This window comes from Diabrotica undecimpunctata, chromosome 7 (genome assembly GCF_040954645.1).
Source record: "Diabrotica undecimpunctata isolate CICGRU chromosome 7, icDiaUnde3, whole genome shotgun sequence".
Classification (NCBI taxonomy): Eukaryota; Metazoa; Arthropoda; class Insecta; order Coleoptera; family Chrysomelidae; genus Diabrotica; species Diabrotica undecimpunctata.
Window position 1 is genome coordinate 97,210,405 of NC_092809.1, and position 24,773 is coordinate 97,235,177.

The 24,773-nt window shown below is 34.4% G+C and overlaps 1 protein-coding gene across 1 annotated transcript in view; it reads left to right on the forward strand.

The window, feature by feature from the left end:
- Positions 1-761: 761 nt before the first annotated feature.
- The window catches only part of LOC140446563 (uncharacterized), a 76,737-nt gene continuing 52,725 nt past the window's right edge, over positions 762-24,773 (forward strand). The window contains exons 1-6 of the mRNA XM_072539126.1: positions 762-940; positions 10,427-10,586; positions 10,748-10,994; positions 15,868-15,978; positions 20,059-20,161; positions 20,228-20,373. Coding sequence (XP_072395227.1) covers positions 814-940; positions 10,427-10,586; positions 10,748-10,994; positions 15,868-15,978; positions 20,059-20,161; positions 20,228-20,373 — 894 coding nt within the window. The 5' untranslated portion in view covers positions 762-813. The remainder of the gene's footprint in view (positions 941-10,426; positions 10,587-10,747; positions 10,995-15,867; positions 15,979-20,058; positions 20,162-20,227; positions 20,374-24,773) is intronic.

The following is a 24,773-nucleotide window of genomic DNA, read 5'->3' on the forward strand; positions in this document are numbered from 1 at the left end:
ATTTTAAATTAATTTTTTAGTAGGTTTATAAATAGGTATATGTTTGGTTGCCTACACCACAGGTCACTGCCAATCTAAGAGCGTTTAATTAATTTATGCAAGCAATGTATGTTGTGTTGCCTATAATAAAATCGTTCATTAATAGAAAATCATTCATTAATAGGGGGTCATTAATCAATGATTTTGAGGGTGTTAAAATTGATCATAAATGGTCGGTCGACGGAAAAATGATATTAATTTATACTTATTTTATTATTAATATTTGGTCTAGATTTGACAGGTTTGTCATAATCATAAGTAATCAACGTCTGGTTTTTTAATACGTTAAAAGGTGGCGTTAGGAGCAAACATAATAATTTATTGAATTTGTTTAAAATATAAAACATAAATAAATAATAAAATAACTTATTTTTATAATAATATTTTATTTAAATTTTAAAAATACAGAAAACATAGAATGTTTTTAATATAACTTGTTATTTTTAAACACCTTATTTAGTTTACTTAACCCTTTTTTTATTTTGACAGACAATATATATATTTCAAAATTACGATTAAACACCAATTATTCCAAGTCACATGAGGTGTAAAATATTTGGGACACTTTGTACGTTAAGTGTATCGTATTAAGTTATTTATTAAAGCTGTTTCGTATGTTAGTAAATTATATGTTTTTTGTATATATTTTGAAAGTTATATAAGATTATTTAAATATGGATGCTTACCTTGGATTCCCTGATATTTAAAGATATGGTCACAAAATATTGTGGCTTATTCTAACGTCTTCTTTTTAAAGTTCAAATAAGATCAATAATGTTTTTTAATACAGATTTTCAAAAAATCTTAAAGCATTTTGGGAAAAGTAAAGAAAATGTTGCTTATGATGTTGGTGTTGTCAGCAAGTGGCTGAAAACTCAGGACCACCTTCCTGAAATACCAGGTAACTATTTCTTTTTATTTAAAATGTTTTTCAATTACAAACAATTCGGTATTTTAGCTTACTTTTGATCCTGAGTACCTATCGGATAATTTTTTTGTTTCTAATTCATATTAAAATATATGTTAATACTGTTACGATAAATTCTGACCCAAAACCGTAAATATATTTATTACTAATATTTTCATTCATTCACGTATTTTTTAGGTAATGCCTACCTGACACACGATGGGTCCCCCTTTGTAATAAAAACAACAATTCGAACCTTCTGGAGACAAGCCGATTTAACCATACCGGTTCTGAGAACAATTCGCCGCTCTGTCTAGAAGGCCTTTCAGCAAAACAGCGGTCTATGTTCGATGTGTTTCGAGAAACAACTGTTTTCATTCTCGAATAACAGGACTTTATATTTATAGAGGAATTTTGGTTATGGAGGGACAGTTAATAAAGAAGATTCGCGCTCGCGATATTGTTGTTACGCTCGCCTACTAATAAATTATGTATATTTAGTGATAAATAAACTTATATAAATTATCGTGCCTTTTAATAAATTAAAGTAGGAACAATATAATAAATTAGTAAAGACATTATAAATTAAAGACATAACAATTAATAAATTCACAACAAATGGTGTCAGAAGTGGGATCGAACATAAATTAGACTTATAATAATAATACAAGTGAATATAAAATAAATTGTGAAAATGACGACGATTTATGAGCTCACAGTGACGAATTTAAGAAGACATCTCGAAGACAGAGAATTAGCTTCTACCGGAAAAAAGGCTGAGTTAGTCCAACGACTAAAGAACGCTTTGCTAGAAGAAGGACTAGATCCAGAGACTTATATATTTGAAGATGCTGTCCTCTCGTCGATTTCGAAAGTTTCTGGTGATGTAGCCAAAGTTTCTGGTGACATCGCATCATTAGAGAACAAAGTTTCCGGTGACATCGCATCATTAGAGAACAAAGTTTCTGGCGATATTTCGAAAGTTTCCGGCGACATCGCTTCTTTAGAAAGCAAAGTTTCTAACGAGATTTCTTCTCTGGAAAGCAAAGTTTCTGCTAACATCTCTAAAGTCACTTCTAAGATGTCTGCTCTTGACGATAGAGTGTCTTCGTTAAAAAACCAAGTTGCTGCCGATATGTTGGCCTTCGAAGAAAAGATATGGAAAGAGATGGAAAGGAAGATGGAGGAAACAGGGACAGCAGAGAGAGGAAACAATCCAATTAGAGTAGAGATAAAAGAAGACGAGACGAAATGTAAGTTGGAAACACGGCCGAAATTTGAAGGAAGTGGAAGTTCTGTGCATGTCAAAGTCCCAACTTTCGACGGAAAATCGTCATGGAACAACTACATGAAACAGTTCGAATCAGCTGCAAGAGCAAATGGATGGTCTGAAAAAGAAAAGGCTGTAAACCTGACTATCGCTCTTCGAGGAGATGCCTTAGATGTGCTTCAGACCATAGCCGTAGAGGAGACCGATGATTTCGAACAACTGAAGAAGAGGTTAAACATGCGATATGGCCACGAACATTTGGAGCATGTATATCAGTCGCAGCTTAAAAATCGAAGACAAAAGAAAGATGAGGCTCTTCAAGAATATGAGGTAGATATTGCCAGATTAGTACGATATGCTTATCCAACAGCTCCCGAAGACATGATGGAAAAATTGGCCGTTCAAACGTTTATTGATGGTCTTCGTGATCATGAAATGCAGAGAACACTACGATTAGCTCGTCACAAGACGCTAGTTGATGTCTTATCCGCCGCCCTCGAATACGAGTCAGCTATGCAGGCCTCTGGAGGATACAGTAAAGTTAGGACTGTAAAAGAGGAAGGAGATGAAGATAAACTTGACCAGCTCGTTAATATGATGAAAATTATTACATGCAAGAAAACGAAGACCATAAAATCAAGAAACTCACCATCAGGAAAACCAGAACGAGTCGGCTTTAGGGGAGCAGCTTCGACCCGGAACTTTTCCAAAGACCCTCTTATACTAATAGCTTCTTTGAAATGTCGTGAAGATAGTGTATATGTAGATGGAGAAATAAATGGTAAAAGACATACGTTGTTGGTGGATACCGGAGCGACCAGAACCATTATACGCCCGACAGTTATAAACAGCCGAAAGAAACTGTTACCAACGAGGTTGCGACTTCGGACCGCTACAGGTGAAAATGCCAACATTCATGGAGAAATCCAGGTACAATTTTGAATTGGAGCAGAAAAGTTTGTCCATACTGTTATAGTTGCTGACATCGAAGAGGATGTTATATTAGGAATGGACGTAATGAATATGCATGGATTCCAATTGGATTTTAAGAATAAGGTAATCAAAGTTGGCAACGAGGAAGTATTTCTCCATCCACATAATGACAACACTGTGCAAGCAGCCATTAAAGAAGATACAGTCGTGCCTGCGAGAAGCGAAACGATCATAGTAGCGCGGCTACAGGGAATTGTGGACGAAGGGCTTCCTCTCTCTTCGCCTGTGGTAATCGTCGAGCTGTTTGACGAATTGGCTTAGCATTACCAGTATCAATTTTATGCTTAACAACGGTAGTTCTTCCCGTCTTTCCTCCTTTCGGTACGAAAATATCACGATACTGCCGCAGAAATTCCTTTAATTTCCTTTTCTCCATCTGATTTAGAGACTGTCCTGCAACTGCAACCATTTGGTCGAATTTGTCGTTGGAATTATCAGATGTTGTCGCCTGACGGATTATGGATGTCACAGGTACACAAGTTCCTACTTTTGTCTCTTTCTTTATGGTCACTGGGTAGTCATTGACATTGATAAGCCTCACAGGAATTTCCTTAGCCAAAGTCACCAATTCCTTTCCAATTATGATTCCACGGCCAACCTCATCGTCGTGGTTCCAAGGCTCCATCATAACAGGTCTCTGAAACGATTGTTCAGGAAATGAAGAAAGACGGGGTGATAGAACCTTCTACGAGTCCATGGGTCTCTCCGGTGGTCCTGGTTAAGAAGAAAGACGGAACGACGAGGTTCTGTGTGGATTACCGTTTGCTGAACAACGTTACCAAGAAAGATAGTTATCCTCTGCCTCGGATCGATGACACATTGGACACATTGGCTGGAAGTAAATTGTTTTCTACTTTAGATTTGAACTCTGGATACTGGCAGGTAGAAATGGACCCAGTCGATAAAGAAAAGACAGCCTTCACCACAGGATCTGGATTGTGGCAATTCAACGTTATGCCATTTGGACTTTGTAATGCTCCTGCGACATTTGAGAGGCTTATGGAAAATGTGTTGAGAGGGTTATCTTGGAAAACATGCCTGGTTTATTTAGATGACATAATCGTCTTGGGGGAGACATTCGAAGATCATTTGAGGAATTTAGAAAACGTTTTTAATCGACTTAAAGCTGCCCAATTGATGCTAAACCCCAAGAAGTGCCAGCTATTTCAAGGTAAAGTCAATTATCTGGGTCATATAGTCAGTAAAGAAGGAGTGGCCGTGGATAAGGGAAAAATCGATTCCATTAAGGAATGGCCAAAACCAACTGACAAACATCAAGTGAGAAGTTTTCTTGGACTATGTACTTACTACCGGAGGTTTATTAAGAAGTTTGCAGATATTGCTAAGCCATTAACGCGACTTACAGAGGAAGCAAGAGAATACCGCTGGGATATAGACTGCCAAAATGCCTTTGAAACGTTGAAAAAGCATTTAATAACAGCACCAATTTTGGGGTATCCACTGCCAGAAGGAGAGTTCATCTTAGATACGGATGCAAGTAACGTGGGAATTGGAGGAGTGCTGTCTCAGATTCAAGGAGGACAGGAACGAGTCCTTGGATATTTTAGTCTGAAAGTCCTAGGACTTAGAACAAGTCCTTTCAAAACCTGAGCGGAATTATTGCGTCACGAGAAGAGAACTTCTAGCAGTAGTTAAATCAGTAGAGCACTTCTACCAATACCTCTATGGCAGAAAGTTTCTAATCCGAACCGACCATGCCGCCCTTAAGTGGTTGATGCAGTTTAAGAATCCAGAGGGTCAGATAGCCAGGTGGATCGAACGACTCCAAGAATACGATTTTAAGATTGAGCACCGGGCCGGAGTTAGCCACAGAAACACTGATTCTCTTTCCAGAAGGCCATGCCCAGCAGAGTGTTCCCACTGCAACAAAACGGAATCCAAGGAAGCAGCAGTGCTAAGAACGACGATTGTCAACGACGACTGGACGCCTACTAAGATAAGGGAAGAACAAGAGAGAGATCCAGTTATACAGAAAATCCGAAAATGGAAAGAGGAGAACCGTCGACCACCTTGGCAGGAAATATCAAACCTATGCTCAGTAGTTAAGACGTATTGGGCCCAGTGGGACTCATTTATCATCGAAGATGGCTTGCTCAAACGAGTCCTGGAAAATGATGACGGTTCAGAGAAGAGAAGACAGTTGGTGATCCCAAAGAGCAGAATAGCCGAAGTACTTCGTCAGTTACACGACAGTCCATCGGGAGGGCATTTTGGTGTAAGGAAAACCCTTCAGCGAATTCGGGAACGGTTTTTTTGGATGAACAGTTCCGACGATGTAAAAGACTGGTGTAAGAAATGTACTATTTGTGCCACGAGTAACGGGCCTTACCGAAAAAGGAGAGCTCCTATGAGACAATATAATGTTGGAAGCCCGTTTGAAAGAATAGCTTTGGACATCGCTGGGCCATTTCCAGAAAGTGAAAAGGGAGGCAAGTACATGCTGGTAGTAATGGATTACTTCACTAAGTGGGTCGAGATTTACGCACTTCCAGACCAGAAGGCCGCCACCGTTGCAGATAAGTTGATCCAAGAATATATCAGCCGATTTGGAGTGCCTTTGGTGATCCATAGTGACCAAGGCAGGAACTTCGAAAGCGATCTATTCCAAGGAATATGTGATAGACTAGGCATGAAGAAAACAAGAACTACCGCGTATCATCCGCAATCGGATGGTATGGTAGAACGAATGAATAGGACAGTTGGCAAGTATTTGACAAAGATGGTGTCCGATCATCAGCGAGACTGGGACCAATACCTTCCGTTCTTCACAATGGCCTACAGATCTGCTGTTAACGAATCAACAGGCCAGACACCAGCCAAAGTACTATTCGGACGCGAAATGCGACTACCTTGTGATCTAGAGTTTGGGTGTCGACCTGGAGAAGATGTAGCAGGTGAAGATTATGTGATCGAATTACGAAGAAGAATGGACGATGTACATGAGTTGGTCCGTTCCCACCTTCAGATCGCTAGCGACCGAATGAAGAAACGGTACGATACACAAGCCGAAAAGGGTTGCTTTAAGAAGAACGACAAAGTCTGGCTGTATAATCCCAAGAAGCGGAAAGGTTGTTCTCCCAAATTGCAGCAGTTTTGGGAAGGTCCATACCTCATCATGGAGAAGATCAACGATGTCATCTATCGAATAAGCAAGATTCCGAGGGGAAAGCCGATGATAGTACACCATAACCGGCTGGCGTCTTTCGAAGGTGACCACGACGTAGATGAAGAAGTGGAAGTAAACCAAGTCCAAGATGTGTCTGACCTCACGTTTGAGGAATTCATGGGTGCCTATGGAGGTACCGGTAAAGCGAGACATGGTGTTACCACTGAAGAAAAGCAAGATCTACTCGCGCTCCCCGTTGACTACTCGCTGGCCCTTACCATCCCGGCCAGTATCAAAGACGCACCAGGGTTGGCATCCGTCTTTCGAAGGAAGTTTGGTCGAGTTGCAGAACTTCAATGCCAGGTGCCAGCTCCCGGTAAAACCTTGAAACTCCAAGAGGCATCACGTTACCTTTTCTACCTGGTAACAAAAGACACTGCCCGTGACCAACCTACCTACCGAGATGTATGGGAAGCCTTACTTCAATTGAGAGAGCACGTACTAGAGTCCGACGTGCAAAAGTTAGCCATGCCAAAGTTGGAGTGCCGCCAATTAGATTGGAGGGTTATCCGAAATATGGTGGAAGAGATCTTTAAAGACACCGAAGTCCAGGTGTTAGTCTGTTGCAATCCGCATAGTTACTGGTGCGGAGAGAAAACCGTCCCTTGTCATTTTTATACAACTGGAAGTTGTAAAAGAGGGTCCAGTTGCCGATACCAGCATACCGTTCCGGTTCCAGTCCTGACAAGGTTCCAGGAGGAACAATCTTTTAAGAGGGGGGCAATGTTACGATAAATTCTGACCCAAAACCGTAAATATATTTATTACTAATATTTTCATTCATTCACGTATTTTTTAGGTAATGCCTACCTGACACACGATGGGTCCCCCTTTGTAATAAAAACAACAATTCGAACCTTCTGGAGACAAGCCGATTTAACCATACCGGTTCTGAGAACAATTCGCCGCTCTGTCTAGAAGGCCTTTCAGCAAAACAGCGGTCTATGTTCGATGTGTTTCGAGAAACAACTGTTTTCATTCTCGAATAACAGGACTTTATATTTATAGAGGAATTTTGGTTATGGAGGGACAGTTAATAAAGAAGATTCGCGCTCGCGATATTGTTGTTACGCTCGCCTACTAATAAATTATGTATATTTAGTGATAAATAAACTTATATAAATTATCGTGCCTTTTAATAAATTAAAGTAGGAACAATATAATAAATTAGTAAAGACATTATAAATTAAAGACATAACAATTAATAAATTCACAACAATACGTATATTAATCATATATATTCTTTCATAATCCTGAATAGGTCATAACAAAATCAATCACCTTTACTGACATGTATCATCAATATTGCTGACAATCTTGTTAAAGTCAGTATCTTCTACCAATTCTTTTTCAATCTTCTCTTCCTACTCCTTTTAGAAACTTTCTAATCAACAATTTTTCATTGTTATCAATTTGTATCAATTGTATCCTTTTTTGTTAGTGGACATATACATCTAAGTATTTTTTACCCCTAACATTTAGTTACAATCATAGCTCATCTTATATTTAGAATTTTTTCTTCATTTTCATTGAAATTTGATTAAAGAAAATGTAACAGTGAAAGCGAAAAGTTGAAAAAAATAAATTATAACTAATTAATTTCAATCAATTCCTCTTTTAATCTAACATCCGTTTCTTCAATGTCACCAATTCGGTTGAAAATCCATTGTAGTATTACCAGTTTCAAAATATCCTTAAATCTAGTTTTAAAATCTGGATAGACGGCATTCAAATGTGGAACATATATTGAAACATTGTATTTCTGTCAGATTACTTAGGACAAATTGAAGAGCTGCGAAAATTCATATCGTTCAATGTTTTGCTTCATCAGTTTAATTCTGGCAAGAAACGCTAAAATTATCGACTTTGATTTTATATTTAAATTGTCTCCTTTCGACTGCAAGTTCACCATTTTAAATTTAGCAACAAATCTGTTAAATAAACAACGTCTGTTTTTCTCTTCAATAATTTTCTTTCAAATTTTCATCATTACTACCGAGAAACTCTAAACAGCTCCAAATAATGTAAAAAATCTTGTCAGGCGCAAGCCTTTTAATAACCAGCCTAGACTAGTGTGAAGAAGTAGAAGTAGAAGAACCGCGTATTCAACGCATTGTTTTAAAAGAAAAGGTAAACTCCGTTTACCTTTTCTTTTAAAAACTTATAAAACGACGCTGTAGTTACCGATATATCGGTTGTCAAATTTCTCGTAAATAGCAATTCTTCGTGGATATTTTGATCCATAATAAAGACTCGTACAGCTGTATAGAAAAATGGGTCGTTTGTAAATAATCACACAAGAAGCTTTCAATATCATAACTCAATTCATTAATATGTCTTTGATCTTGTTGTTAAAGAATTTTTTTTAATATTATCAGATGCAAGTTTTTGAAGAAACTTCTTCAACGGCTGGCAAAATTAACTGTTCTTCGATAGTATGCAGTTTTTTGGATTTTGCTAACAGTATATTGGAAGTCGCTTGCAAACCATCATCGTTTCTTGGTGACTTTGTATCGATCATTTTGTCCACCGTGAGTCTCTTCTGAAGTTTCTCTTTAAGTGTTTGAAAATATTTTAAATCTTTATTTGTTTTACCAAGGTAACTTCTTTTCAGATGATCTTCCAGCTTAGAAAAATTAATAGCGTCATTGCTAAACATTTGCTGCATAAAAGGCACAAAGACATTGAGATAAACCTGTGTAATTGGGCATGATTTGGATATTGAACTAATAATAACTCAAGTCTTGCCTATCTTTTCTAAAAACTAATACAAAACTTTGGGTAATATCTTTTAAAAATATTAATTCACTTTAATTTAATTGTTATTATAAAATAAGGTTAGTTTTATTGCCAAGAAAGAGCTTAGAGTCAGACACTAAGTTAGGCGCATATACTTAATCTAATTTACTTACTGTTGCACGTCATCAGCGTCATAGCCCGTGAGGTCACATGATACCAACACGAAATATTTAGGCGGTAGGTGTGTTCTTTTTTAGAATCACTTTGCCGAGTACACTGGCATTACAGCCACGAGACCTATTTTATTATATACGCGTAGAAATAATATTTAAAGATTTCTATTAATGTTAACTTAAAGAAATACATAATAATATGTTTCATTTAATTGGTATAAAATGCATTATAAAGCGTTTTTATGAAGAGCATTTGTTCGGAACACACTGTAACTGTAATCGAACGAAGGTGATATTTTGGCATAAATTGGTAACACTTATTTGACTGTTGCGGTGTTTTTGTACTTTATTATTTTGAATTTTAAAGTGAATACCTCTTGTTTTATATTTTTATCTACTTAATAAAATCTGTTCTTTTTAAAACAAAATTAGTGTGTTTTATTTTAAAAATGTCACGTAAGAATTTAAATAGTCGTTGTAAAGAGATGGTAGCTTATAATTCCACTTTTGAAATAATTATGTAACCTATTTGATCTAAAATGGATTTAGGATTTTATATACTTTGGCAACTATGTCAACTTCGATCTCTGTCAATGATAATGACGTACAACGGTAAGTAAATTAGATGGACTGTACTATGGAACAAATGGGACGCGTGTAAAATACTCTTAGATCAAGTGAAAGCAGTTTTAGACCAACGGTATTAATTATATTAATAATATTATATTTATATAATTTTGTCAAAATTATATCAATTATTCAGTTTTTTGCAATTTTCGAAATGTCTTGCCATTGGCCACCATTTCCATTTCATAGACCCCCTAAATTTTTTTTTTCGCCCACGTAGACCACTTTAAAAATAACTGCTCTGGTTAATAGCTTGTTCATAGATTAAGATGAAATTATTTGATAAACCGTGAAATCACTGTTGGTTTTAGTATTTCTTGAATTGATTCAATGTCTAATGGGGATTTGAATTCCTGATTTTTTATCTATTTCTTTGGCAGGAGACAGACTACTGATTTCTTCGTAAACCATAGTTACAACTTGACTCAATATATATATGACTTATATTGTATAAAACTAAACTCTTAATTTTTATTTTTTAAATTTTACAGGCGACACCATGATCACCTATTTTCTGGTGAATACCAATTTTAGTATAGAGAAAACAAAACAATCTTTGGATGTATACTATACAGTAAAGACAATTTTGCCAGGTATTTTTCATAATACTCTCCCTCTCTCTTCGAATATGAAGGCTATATACGAAGAAATGTAAGTACAAGACATTGCTTTACATTATATTTTTAATCTTTTTAATATATTTTATTTATTTTTATTTCTTTTTGAAAATGGTTAAAAAATTATCATAAAAACCTGTTTAATCTAGTAACGTTATACGACTTTTAAACCTTCTTAATTTTTTAATCTAACAGACTACTTGTTCCACTTCCGACTCTGACACCAAAACTTCAAAGAGTGATTTGGTCCAAACTAAACGGTGATCCTGCAAACTTTATTGGCGATCAAGCTATCGCTATGATGACCCATATAAACGAAGTAAGAATTTGGGAAGATGTCTCATTGGGCGATATTTATATTGTTGATTATAGTAACGTGAAGCTGGGACACGCAAAAATTACAACTCCCCAATTCTTCAAAAAACTAGATTTCATAATTGAGGTAAGACTAATTATTCACAAAATACTGTTATATTAATAATTTATAGAGTTTAGATCACAGAGTTTTATGAGGAATCCAGAGGTCGAACTTCATATGATTTTATTAATACAGAATTAAACCCGGATAAAGGGCGCTATTTTTGGCGGAAAAAAATAAGGGGGCACAACTTTTGAAAATTTCGAAAGATCTCGCTTATCAAATCAAATATATATTACAAAACTATGTCTTATCTAATTATAATTTAAAAATACACTTGTATAAGTAAAAAATGATTACGTTTTAAATTATAAGTCACTTATGGCACCTTTGTACATGAACCACTTAAGGAGGAAACAATTAGGAGACGGTAGTACAACTAAACCTAGTGCTAAGATTATTACTATCAAATGAATTAATATAAAACCTTTGTTTTCTTTATGAGAGGTCTCCAAGTCGAAGGTAATCGTCCACTCCACCCATCAATCAAAATCCTTCTGTCAGAAATGTTCGCGCCAATCCCCGCGCCAATTCCCACGCAAACCCTCACACCAATCTCCACCCAAACTACGTTACCATCGAAGGTATAAATAAACCCTCCTCTATTTCCAGCACCTGTAATGCATTGGTTAGTGATCAGTTTAGTAGTGTCTTCCTGTAATAGTATTAATCTTAGCTCTAGATTTAATATATCTTTATATATATATATATATATATATATATATATATATATATATATATATATATATATATATATATATATATATATATATATATATATATATATATAGAAGAAAGTGTCCCATAATAATGGATGGGACACGATGCATACAGCGAGTATAAAAGCAGCCACACAGGGTAAAGACCGGTTGTCACTCGACACTGGGGAGTAGGCAGATTGAGACCTCAGTGCCGAGAGACAGTTCTTGCAATATAGAACACGATACTGGTACGTCTCGAGTGAGGGGAGTAGCCAGATTGAGACCCCGAACTCGAACCGAACCGTATCCCTCTTGATAATGGCTCCAAAATGGGTGCCGAAACGTCGAGTTTTAAATTCTCAACGCGGTTCTTCCCGAGAACTCAGTAATTTTCATTTATCTGACCGCGGAAACTTATCCGAACATTTTATTCGCCTCTACGGGGAGGAATTTTTCATTCTTACCAAATCTTTTTCTAATCTTCTGACACGCAAATACCGTCTTCTCTGTGATCTTGCTTTTCTTAAATCATGTCGTGACCATCAAGTCATTCCAAAATCTTTACAAGTTAAACATCACACCAAATCTTCATCAATTTCCAAAATTCTTAGAGCCACTGGTTTTTCGCTTCTTAGAAATTCAATTCATTCCACCCGACGCAACTTAGATACAACAAATTCCCAACTTCTTAAAACCTACAATGACATCCACTCTTTCAATATCCATCCATTATTATGGGACACTTTCGATCGTCTTTCTCACCAAAAAGCCCAACACATTTCTGACAACAAAACCCAAACCCAGAAACGCAAACTGGACCAACTTATCTCTCAGCAAAATCCACCGCCCGTTTCAAATCAACAACCTTCTACTGTTGTCCACAATTTCTCAGATATTCACATATCCGATTCAGCTACCAAAGCTCTGTCAAAAGGCTTCAATTTTTCTGTCACTCCTCTTTCCATCCCAACTGAGAAAATTATTTGTCAAACTGAAGAAGCTATTTCCCATCTTCCTTCCGACCAAGCCGAAGTTGCCAGACAAGATGTCGCCAGAATTCTCCGTACTTCCAAACCCCCACCTTCAAATATCAGTCTTTCAGAAAGACGTGCCCTCAAAGAACTTTACAACAACCCTGACATCGTCATCCTTCCGGCCGACAAAGGTAATGCCAGCGTCATTCTCAACTCTTCTAACTATTTCGACAAAATGTCCGAACTTCTGAATTCCACAGAATACAAACATGTCCCAAATGATCCAACCATATATCTAGAAAAAACGACCAAATCCATTATAAATAAGTCTACTCTATATCCAGATCTCAAAAAATCTCTTATACCCAGAGAAAAATCATCCCGAATTCCAAAGATATACGGCCTTCCAAAAATCCATAAGCCCAATGTTCCCCTAAGACCCATCGTCAGTGCATACAACTGTCCCACTCAGAAATTGGCAAAACTTCTCGCTTCATCTTTACAACCATTAGCCGAAAACGCCTCGTCCTTTGTCAAAAACTCTTTTCATTTCATTGATCTTCTGAAAAACTTTTCTATTTCGCCCTCAGACATACTAGTCAGTTTTGACATTGTTTCTTTATTCACCAACATTCCCATCGATGAAACCATTTCCATCTTGGACTCTAATCATCAAATTCCCCAAGACACATTATCTCTTATAAAACACTGCATGTCTAATACATATTTCACGTTCCAAAATCGTTTCTATCGTCAAATCAAAGGTGCCCCAATGGGATCGCCCCTCTCTCCCGTAATAGCAGATATATACATGGAACATTTCGAAACAGTAGCCTTGTCCTCGTCAAATCTCAAACCCACCTGCTGGTTACGGTACGTTGATGACACCTTTGTCATTTGGCCCCATGGTAAAGACACATTAGATCTTTTCCTCTCCCACCTGAATGGAATACATCCCAGCATTCAATTCACGATGGAAGTTGAGTCACAGTTTTTCCTATTCCGTGTACCGGAAACCCACTCATACAAACCGCTATCTCAATGCCCAGTCACATCATCACCCCGCCCAACTTAATTCAGTCATCAACACTCTTATTTCCCGTTCCATAAGACTTAGCGACAACAATCACAGGTCATCCGAAATCAATTCAATAAGACAAACACTCCTACAAAACGGCTACCACAAAACCCAAATCAATAGAAGCATTCAAAAAAAAAACTTCTAAACCCCATTCCATCCAAAAAAGAAACCTTGCCGCCGGATCAACCCAAAATCTTTCTACCTTTTATTAAAGGTGTCACTGACAAGATCAGTAAAACTCTTATCCCTCTTAATATCAAAACTATCTTCACCACTCACTCCAAATTGTCCAATCTCGTTAGATCCGTAAAAGACCAAATCCCCAATGAAGACCATGGTGTCTACGAGATACCTTGTTCCAGTTGCCCACGTACATACGTAGGACAGACAAACCGACGAATCCATAACCGTCTTTACGAACATTCTCTATCAGTCAAACATTCCGATACCACTTCAGCCCTAGCCCAACATCATATTCAGACAGGCCACAAAATAGATTTCGAAAAAGCAAAAACCATCGCTCCCATCCGCTCATTAAAAGTGAGACCTCAGTGCCGAGAGACAGTTCTTGCAATATAGAACACGATACTGGTACGTCTCGAGTGAGGGGAGTAGGCAGATTGAGACCCCGAACTCGAACCGAACCGTATCCCTCTTGATAATGGCTACAAAATGGGTGCCGAAACGTCGAGTTTTAAATTCTCAACGCGGTTCTTCCCGAGAACTCAGTAATATCAGTAATATATATATATATATATATATATATATATATATATATATATATATATATATATGTATATATATATATATATATATTATATATATATATATATATATATGTATATATATATATATATATATGTATATATATGTATATATATATATATATATATATATATATATATATATATATATATATATATGTATATATATATATATATATATAAATATGTATATAAATATGTATATATGTTCAAATTTCAATAAATGTTCGATAGTAGCGTTCCGTCAAAGTTTGGAAGAATATGAGAGATATCGATTGATACCGATTTTTAAGATTATTCCACATTTGTTATTAATGACAAATATTAATTGAGATTATAAATCGATAATTAATCAGGGTTTGTGATTTCTGGATTGTACGATCAAATTATTTTAAGATATCAGAAATTTTATATGTTTCACATCACAAACTAAACATCTTCCCTGTATTATAGTGAAGTGTCTATCTCTTGAAGCTTTGAAATATTTCACTAACATTATCTCTCTATTGCAGATCAATTTCTTCTTATTATTTATATTTTAGTTTACAGAGCCTTTTATCACATTTTCGATTCGAAAAAGAACGACTCTATGATATAAATCTTCTTCTTCAAGTGCCATCTCCGCGGCGGAGGTCGGCAATCATCATAGCTATTCGGACTTTTGAGACGGCTGCTCTAAAAACTTCATTTGATGTACATCCGTAATACTCTCTCAGGTTGCGCAGCCATGACATTCTACGCCTCCCTATTTAAAATTTCTATTTCTTAATTCATTCTTCCCAAAACCTCTTTATTTGTGACGTGTTCTGTCCAAGATATTCTCAGAATTCTTCTATACACCCACAGCCCGAATAATTCCAGTTTTTTCATTCATTAATTGTTTATGTCGTACTATAATATAAATAAAAATTATACAAATATTAAATAATTAACAATAAATGTTTGATTTTTGATTTGATGTGTCGCTTATCAATAATAATCAATTCCAATCGATAAGCGTTTTTGTTTCACGGACCTTCTTTATTTCTATACAGATATTAATTTGTAGATTCTTTAAAAATACACGTAGAGCGTACGTATCTATAGCCTTTAATCATAGATCTTAAAGTTCACTTTCTGCAAAACCTTTTGCCCACATCTGTAGTTCTTTTTCTACCTATTTATTAACCAGTCAATATTTTTCATAATTTGTGCATAATTTTTTTGTAAATAATTTTATTCCTGCAATGTTAAGTGAATTTTAGCAATATATTTTTAATATATTGTGATTTTGTTTACTTCATATTAACAAGAATAATTATATTCTCTACTATAAGAAAAAATTAAATATTTAGACTTTATACAGTCTATCTGAAAGTATATCTGTTATTATTTTAGGAAGTATGGAGTAATCAAGTTAAAGAACTTCATATTATTAATCCTTCCAATGTTGCCGATGTCCTAATCTCGTTATTAAGAAAATACCTGTATAAAAGCCTAAGGGAAAAAGTAAGTAAGAAGTATATATATATATATATATATATATATATATATATATATATATATATATATATATATTTATATATATATATATATATATATATATATATATATATATATATTTATATATATATATATATATATATATATATATATATATATATAAATCCAAATATATTTAAATAGGTCATCGTCAAAAATATTATGGTTCTAAAGAGCTGCTGCTGTGCTGTTATATTATGTAATTTTCAGGCAAAGCTCTTTCAAATATCTATCTTCTCTCTTGGTGGTATTCTTTCCGTACTTATTAGATTTTAGTTGAGATATTTTGTCATTTATTTATTTCTTCGTTATTATTCTAATCTTATTCTAAAAACAGCAATATTAAATTCCTTAAAGAAATTAAATAATCAATAGAGCACGAATGACAAAAATTACTTAAAAAAATTGTATCGTAATGTCTGGTGACTCTCGAAGTTTAAATGTCGATTGCAGTACATATTATGAATACATAAAAGAATGTTTCTAAATTTCTATTTAAATGGGAATAAGAAACAATTAAAGGTTAAAGTAATTTTAATGGCGTTTTAATTTCGACTTCGGAAATCGTTCTCAAAATACAAACATTGTATTTACTTTTATTTATATAGTTTAATAAAAACATTAAATTTTCATTATAAGATTAGGATTTTTCTTATAAAAACTTAAAGGTTTATAACTTCCCTAACAATTTCAATATTATACTGTAATTATAAGCTATTTAAGTAATAAATATTTAAAAGTAAAAAAATTAATCAAAAAATTAACAATAATAAATAAAATTTTAAATGATTTAAAAAAAATACCTGTAAAAATATTCTTTCATTTAATTGACTAATTTATCCTGATTTACCATAATATTCAAATCAACCTATTCCTAAAAATTTTTTATAAAAAGAACCTAAATAAATCCATAATATAAAAATGAATCGCAAAATGTGTTGGTAAGCGCATAACTCAACAACGCATGAACCTATCTTAACAATTCTTTTTTTAAAATGTTCCTTGAAGTTTAAGGATGGTTTTTACGGCGAGAAAAATTCAAATAATTTCCAGTAAAACCCTAAAACAGCCCTTTTCTTTTTCTCATACAAATATTTTTAACTAAATGTAGAGTCAATTTAAACTTTATTGCTATTTAATAAAGTTTATATTAAATTAAAAGCACTCACTGCTATCTAAACAATGTAGGTGTGTTCCTAAGGTAAAAGAGTCAATTTGCGCTTTATTCTGCACAAAGTTCAAATTCAATCAAATGTATGTGTGTGCGTGTTCGTGTGTGTGCGCTTTTGTGTGTGTGCGTGTTTACGTTGCAGGACCTAATGCGTTCACACAAAAGTAATAATATCGCGAACCCGACCAAATTTAAAAGTCAAAAAATGTAAGAGCTATAGATTTGATTGGCCTCGCAATATTCTTTCTTTTGTTTTAGATTCGGAACGCGACATAAATTTCATCAGTTTTCACGTCGTTGCATCTAATCGCGTTAAAAAGCGTGTATTATCTTTAATAATTAAGTAAATATACTCTATACACATACAACATTGTATTGGCTTAAAGGAATTGACTCCAAGTCATATCAAATTAAAAAAAAGTTAAAAAAAACTAAAACGTAGTGTTATATCCTCTTTGATTATATTCTCTTTCAAAGACAACGTAGGGATTTCATAGACAACAACAACCTGTCAATTTGCCGGTGTACATTAGTGTACACATACGTGTTGTTTTTCTTGGATTTTCTGTTACCTTATCTACTCAGTTTTCTTTTGTGAACTTGATAAACAAAACAAATTCTCCAGTTTTCTTCGATTTATTTTTGATTGATTGTTTTATATCGTGTTTTGTGCAAAGTGTTTTAATACCTGTGATTAATAATTATTAATTATATTCGATATGCCTCATATAACCCGAAGTATTTAGGTAGAAGAAACCGAAATGCTACAAACCAAACTAATTACCGATCTAATCATACTGCACAAGAAAGTGGCGACCGAAATGAACGTGAAAGAATTCGTATATCACAAACGCGGGAAGCGAGAGCGAGAGATTCAACTAATAATCGCGCTGCTTTTAATTACGATTTGTTAATTGAATTGACAACAGTAACTACCAATGTGTTACTATTAGATCTATGAACTTGGTTTGCTCTCATTTTAAGGCATTGAAATACAAAAATGAAGCCAATGGATTATGTTGCGTAAATGGGAAAGTGAAATTGATATCAGTGGATCCACCACCAGAGCCATTGTACTCATTGGTTTCAGGAATAGGACCAGATTTCATACACTTTTTGTCAAATTCCCAACAATATAACAATTGCTTTCAAATGACGTCATTTGGGGCAACAAACGTAATTCGGGAAAATTTTATGCCAACTTTTAAGGTATGTATTATAGCAGTTAATCAAGTGTTTCCAAATGTTGCTCAAAATTATAGAAATCATGATTGGTTTAGCGAACGGGCTATATTGGCTCCAAAAAACATAGATGTAAATAAATTAAATTTCAAAATTCAAGAACAAATTAAAGGCGAATTAAGGATATATAAATCAGTTGATTCGGCTACTAACCAAGATGATGTCGTCAACTATCCGCCTGAATTTTTAAACTCACTGGTTTTACCAGGATTGCCACCTCACAATCTTCAATTAAAGGTTGAATCGGTAGTTATAATGTTGAGAAATATCAACCAACCGCGTCTTTGCAACGGCACACGGTTGGCAATAAAAAAATTATTGAACAACGTGATGGAAGCAACTATACTGAAAGGAAAGTATAAAGGAGAAGACGTTTTGATACCACACATACCAATGATTTCAACTGATGTACCATTTGAATTTAAATAACTACAGTTTCCAGTGCGGCTTGCTTTTGCTATGACCATAAATAAGTTCCAGGGGCAATTACTAGGTGTTTTTGGTATTAATCTAGAAAACCCATGTTTCTCACCTGGTCAATTGTATGTTGCCTGTTCCCGTGTTGGAAAACCATCAGATTTGTTTGTTTATTCGCCAGATAATAAAAAAAACATTGTATATCATAAAGCACTCAATAAAAATAAAACAGATTTTGTTAATAATTATGATTCACTTGATTTGCAATAAACATCAAACTCTACATAGGGCTTAGATTCACAAAGAACACAATTTCTTAACAAACAATGAACAATAAAATAATTTACAAGCTTTTCTTTAAATTTGGAAAGAAATATTGGTCCAAGTTTCAATGGCTGTGTGAAATCAATATTACCAAAGTGGTAGAATTTTATTACGCAGACTTCATGCCATTGCCATAAATTTCTAAAGGCCACTTTCAAAATTTTTTCCGCCATTTACACTAATAATTTCAACCAGATTTTTCAATATGGTGGAAAAGGTGCTTTTTAGGATTAAGTTGATGTTAACATTCAGTGTTTTGTATTCTACCAAAATATTTCGCTATTTTCATCGAAAGTAGGTGATAACTAATGGCTGTGTTGGTGCGTACAATTGATAGGAAGACACACAAATTTAATGCTTCCTGCTTCACATAACTGTAACAATTTTAATAATATATAGGTCGATAAATTGTCACTAATTAAGACTTTAATTTCAAGAACATGTTTAGATGGTGGCAATAAAAGATAAGTGAACCGGTCTTCGCACCCTTTACTACAACATGAACAGTAAAGGGGCTATGAAAGTACGGCGTATTTTCCCATGTTAAATCCCATAAGAAATCCCATAAGGTCCATTCTGGTCATTTCTGGCTCTTTTTATGGTGGAGGCGCGACGGCTAATCGGATCGTGACGTAAAAGGTATCGTCGAAATGGGAGTGGGTAACGAATACGTTAACACAAAAAAACAAAGATGGCGGCATTGCTAAAAGAACACCAAGCTTGTAGCGTCTAAACGGCTCAACGTATAACAATAACACAATTAGTTTAAAAACCAACTATAAAAATTGAAGTAGTTCTACTAGAATTTAAATCATAAATTAATAAACACTAAGTTCAAACACTAAAGCCTGTTTTATAAAAAAAAATAATAAATACAATTTATATTATTTCAGATTTTTGTTCATGAGTCCCTTACTGATCTGTACAAATTTATACCTAGAGAAATATTACCAAAAGAGTATGGTGGAAATGAAAAATCACTGCAAGATTTAGGAGGTAAATATAATTTTTTTTTTGGATTTAACAATCAACTAATTTAAACATCCTTTTTTCCTTTCCTAGACGCCTGGAGAGAAACCCTTCAAAAACACCGACCAAGATTTGAAAAATTAGAAAATATGGCAGTTCAAGAGGATCGTCGTCCATCTCCATGCAAAAATTGTGATATATTGGGGTATTATGGTAACTACATGAAAATAGATGTTAATTAAAGTACCTATTATTTATATTTAATTTATAAACAGTGCATATATTTCACAAATTCATAAGCATTTCAAAAGTATACATTAGGTATATTTACAATAAATGTAAATATTTTTAATATAAAATTATAAATACAAAACTTTTAATATTTCATAACTTTTATTCCGGATAATTTAACTGGAGGAGCCCGGTGCATACTGACATATTCTTCTTCCACTTCTTCTTCTTCTTCTTCTTTTCCTTCTTTTTATTTTTCTTCTTCTTCTTCTTCAGTTTTACCTTCTAAGTGGTCGCTCTGACTTACTCTTCGTCACCACTCAATTCTGTCCATCGGGTTTTCTTCACCTGAACCTTTGTTTCTTAAGTCCTCTGCCACACAGTTCTTCCATCTACTTTTCGGTTTTCCTCTACCTCTTTTTCCATCAACTTCTAACAGCTGTATCCTTCGTCCCACATAGGTTTTAATGTCTCTGACATAACCAAACCATTGCAGTCTTTGTTCTTGAATCTTTTTTGAGACTATAGTCATCTCGGCTCTCTCCCTAATTAAGTCGTTCCTAACCCTGTCCTTTCTAGTCTTGTCCAACATTCACCGTAACATTTTCATTTCAGCTACCTCATTTGCTTTTCCTTTATCTTCTTTAAAGGGAACACTTCATTGCCGTACACCAACGTAGGTCTTACTATACTCTTGTATATCTTTCTTTTCAGCCCTTCTCTGATTTATCGATGACAAAGTATTTTCCGTTATGTAGAAGCCAAGTATTTAAATTCTCCTACTCGTCCTAGGTTTTCTCAAAGCAATTGTACTTCCCCAACCATTTCCCTTCTTCCCAACCACATATACTTCGTTTTCGACCTGATAACCTTAAGTCCTCCCTCTTCTCCCTTCACCAACACTCCATCCTTTTCTATAACATTTCTTTGTTCTCCTTTACTAACTCGAAATCATCAGTTAATAGCATTGATCAAAGAGCCCCCTTCCTTATTTTCGCTGTCAGTACATCCATAACAAGATTAAATAGGTAATAACTAAGGTAAGTGAAGGGCCTTGATGCAAACCAACCATTACTGGAAAACTTTCGGTCAATCCGACAGCGATCCTTACTTTGATGAACGCTCACTCATACATATCCTTCACGAGACTTACGTACTTCTCAAGGATCTTATAGTGGCGGCCGAAAAGATTGAGGCTATGATCCTCAAGGTTGCGAGGGCTAGAGACCACAGTTTCTGTAGGAGAAAGGATCATACCTACCAAAAAAGTAAAATTCCACACCACTTTTTGAATTTTGAACAGGATTATATAACGAGTTTTCGGCACTAAAAGCATTTTACATTCTATTAACATTTTTAACATCCTACTTTTGTAAAACCAGATTTTTTGCTGTAGGTTCTTTAAAGACAGAATGTAGATCTCAGTTAAATACAAAAAAAACAACTGTAAGAAGTGTCTTTTTCTAATATTAAGCTTATCTTCGAAAAATTGTGCTCTGCGGGACAAACGAAATGATGTAAGTTAGTAAGTTTTAATTAAGTTTTTGATTTAGTAAGTTGTTTTTTTCATACTGTTGTACGGAGTTGAGTCGTGGATTCTCACAGACGCTACATGTAAGGAAATTGCGGCTTTCGAAATATGGCTTTATTGTAGAATCCTGGGGAAATCCTATACCGACCACATTACTAGTCAGGACGTTTTATTAAGAATGCAAAAAGGAAACGAAATATTAACCACAATAAAAATAGCCAAAATTGAATACCTTGGTCACATTCATGAGGAACAGCAAAATATATGGGTTGCTGCATATAATTCTTCAAGGAAAAGTAGAAGGAAAACGAGGACCAGGAAGGCGAAGAATTTCCTGGCTGAAAAATTTACGTACGTGCTTCAACACAACAACCACAAATCTTTTCAGAGATTCAGTTTTATTTTATAAGATCATTAATAAATATTACGCCGATATTTATTGTGCTCGGTTCAATGTGTTTTGCTTTCAGTCAGTTAATCTATTTTTTAAATAATATTTTCTCTTGTGCTTCACCTTCAGTATGCTCGCTTGGCAAGATGCCAAGAAGAGTGAAATATGACGCTTGTTATAGTGATATATCTGCCAAAAAAATCTTTTACATACTGAGGAAAACAAATTAGGGCCTGAAAACGTAGGACTAAAAAATATTCTGATGAGAGAAGGCTGGTTTAGGAAATACCTGGACTTTCTCAATAGACGATCCATAAATAAAGGCTTCAGAGAAATTAAACATCAGATCTTTCTTCAAGTTTGGTCTGACTACCATTAGATCAGACCAAAGACCAAGAGCAAGGAGGAATCATCTTTCTCCTCGGAACAATCGAGGCTGAAGAAAATAGACGCAGGGAGGAAACTGTCAATGTCACACTTTCCGGAAAAATTAATCAGACCGGCCAAAGAGAAAGGTCCTCATATTACAAACGATATTAAACGTATAAACTGCTTCTTTTTAATTGTACAAGTACATTTTTCGAAACTTTACAGCTTCAGGTACAAATTTCACTCAATGCCGTCGTTGTGGAAGTATTTCCCATGACGTCAGATTGTTTGTAATGCGAAGGTTTAAATTTAGCGTTTTAGGCATATTTTAAATGCGTCATATTTGTTGCCAAAACTCAAAATTAAAATTTTCTGTTAGAGGTTTTAAAATTTAGGCTCAAGCAATGAAAATTCAACAGCAACCGGTTAATGGAAGTGATGAATTTTACTGATCTCATAATAATCGTAAAAAATGGCAAAAATTAAGAAGCGTTTATTTATTTAACATCTTTATAAAAACTGACATCTTTACATTGAGAACGCATTTTGATTTTTGTCGCTAGGACACTCTGATCAAAAGATATCGAATTTTTACCGTCGAGTCGATACAAATATTATTTAAAAAATTAATTTCGCGTGCGTAACTGGCATTCGAAATCTCCGGTCGCTTTAAGCGTTGTTTATGAGAGAACGGTTTATTCTACGGGAGAAGTGCTAACAAATATTTTTGTTTAAAATTATCTCAGCTACATTTATCGTTAAAAATAATTTTTTCACGGTGTACAGATTCATAATAAATCGATTTGTTTTCATAGTAAATCGTAGAAGGCAAGGGCAAACTTGTTTGCCTATTTTGATGTCACAAAATTAACATTTTCAGCAAAATTAAGCTTGTTTTTTTCATTTTTAGAGATAAAAAATCTCCAACTACTGGACTATTAAGCTAATCAACAGTATAGTCGTACTCCTTCTGTTGAAGAAAAGATAAATCAATAAATAATTCAAGTTTCCAAAAAATACAAGAAGGCGAACCAAAAATTAATGAATTTAAAAATTATTCACATGTATTTGATTGAACGTCTTCTTATTTATAAACTCAAAAGTATTTCTGGTATTACCAGTTTATATGTTTTTATATTTTTTAAAGTCAAATTGTGGTGAAATATAAATTATATTTTATAAAAAAATGTAAATATCAGATCAAGGTGAATTGATATAAGGTTATAATACTGATTGTTACAGTACACAAATATTATAACATTTATTATAATATTTTGCATATCAGTGTATGTAAAGATTAATCTAATTATGAAAGTAAGTATTACACTGCGAAAACTAATCATAATATTAGTAAAAAACAATTTATGCCTATTGAGCTAAATTTGTTTGCAGAGAAAAAATAGTTTATCTGGAAGAGTGGTAATATCAGCTCAACTCTGGGTATCAGTCGACTTTCAGCCGTTTCTTTAATCTTTTCTCAGCGTACGAGGTTTTGTCGGAAGTCACCGTCCATTCTTTAGCTTCTTGCGGGACAAGAATTCAGTATAAACAAACAAACTTAGCAACGTTATTTATTAGAAAATTAGAACTGGATCTCGTTAAAAGGTCATACTTCAGAACTACTAACTACTCCCTTTCGATAAAATTGAAGAAGTCTACAGACCTAATATTTGGACCAAAGAAGCTGCATTTGGGAGATTTAACTTCAAACGAAATTTTCAGCTCATAAAGAAGACGGAGCAAAGAAACCTAGAAGCTTCTACAAACTTTTGTTGAAGGTTCGGTAAGGATGTTTGATGTTAATTTGCAGTGTATTTCAAATAAAGTCGATATGGTCAATGCTTTTCTTGCGGATCAAAATTTATATGACGTCATATGTTTCTCGACGAAATGGTAAAGTGAAGAAAACTTAAAATTAATTAGCATCTCCGACATTTTATTAGCTAATTTCTTTTGTAAGGTAAAAAAGAAACAAGGTGATGTTGCAATCTATGTAAAAGAAAATCTTGTGTATTCTTCTGACTACAATGTAGAGCAAAGTTTAGAATTTTATGTATCTTCAATAAAAACCAATATTTTAACTGTATACAGATCGGCTAAGGGTGACTTTGACTTGT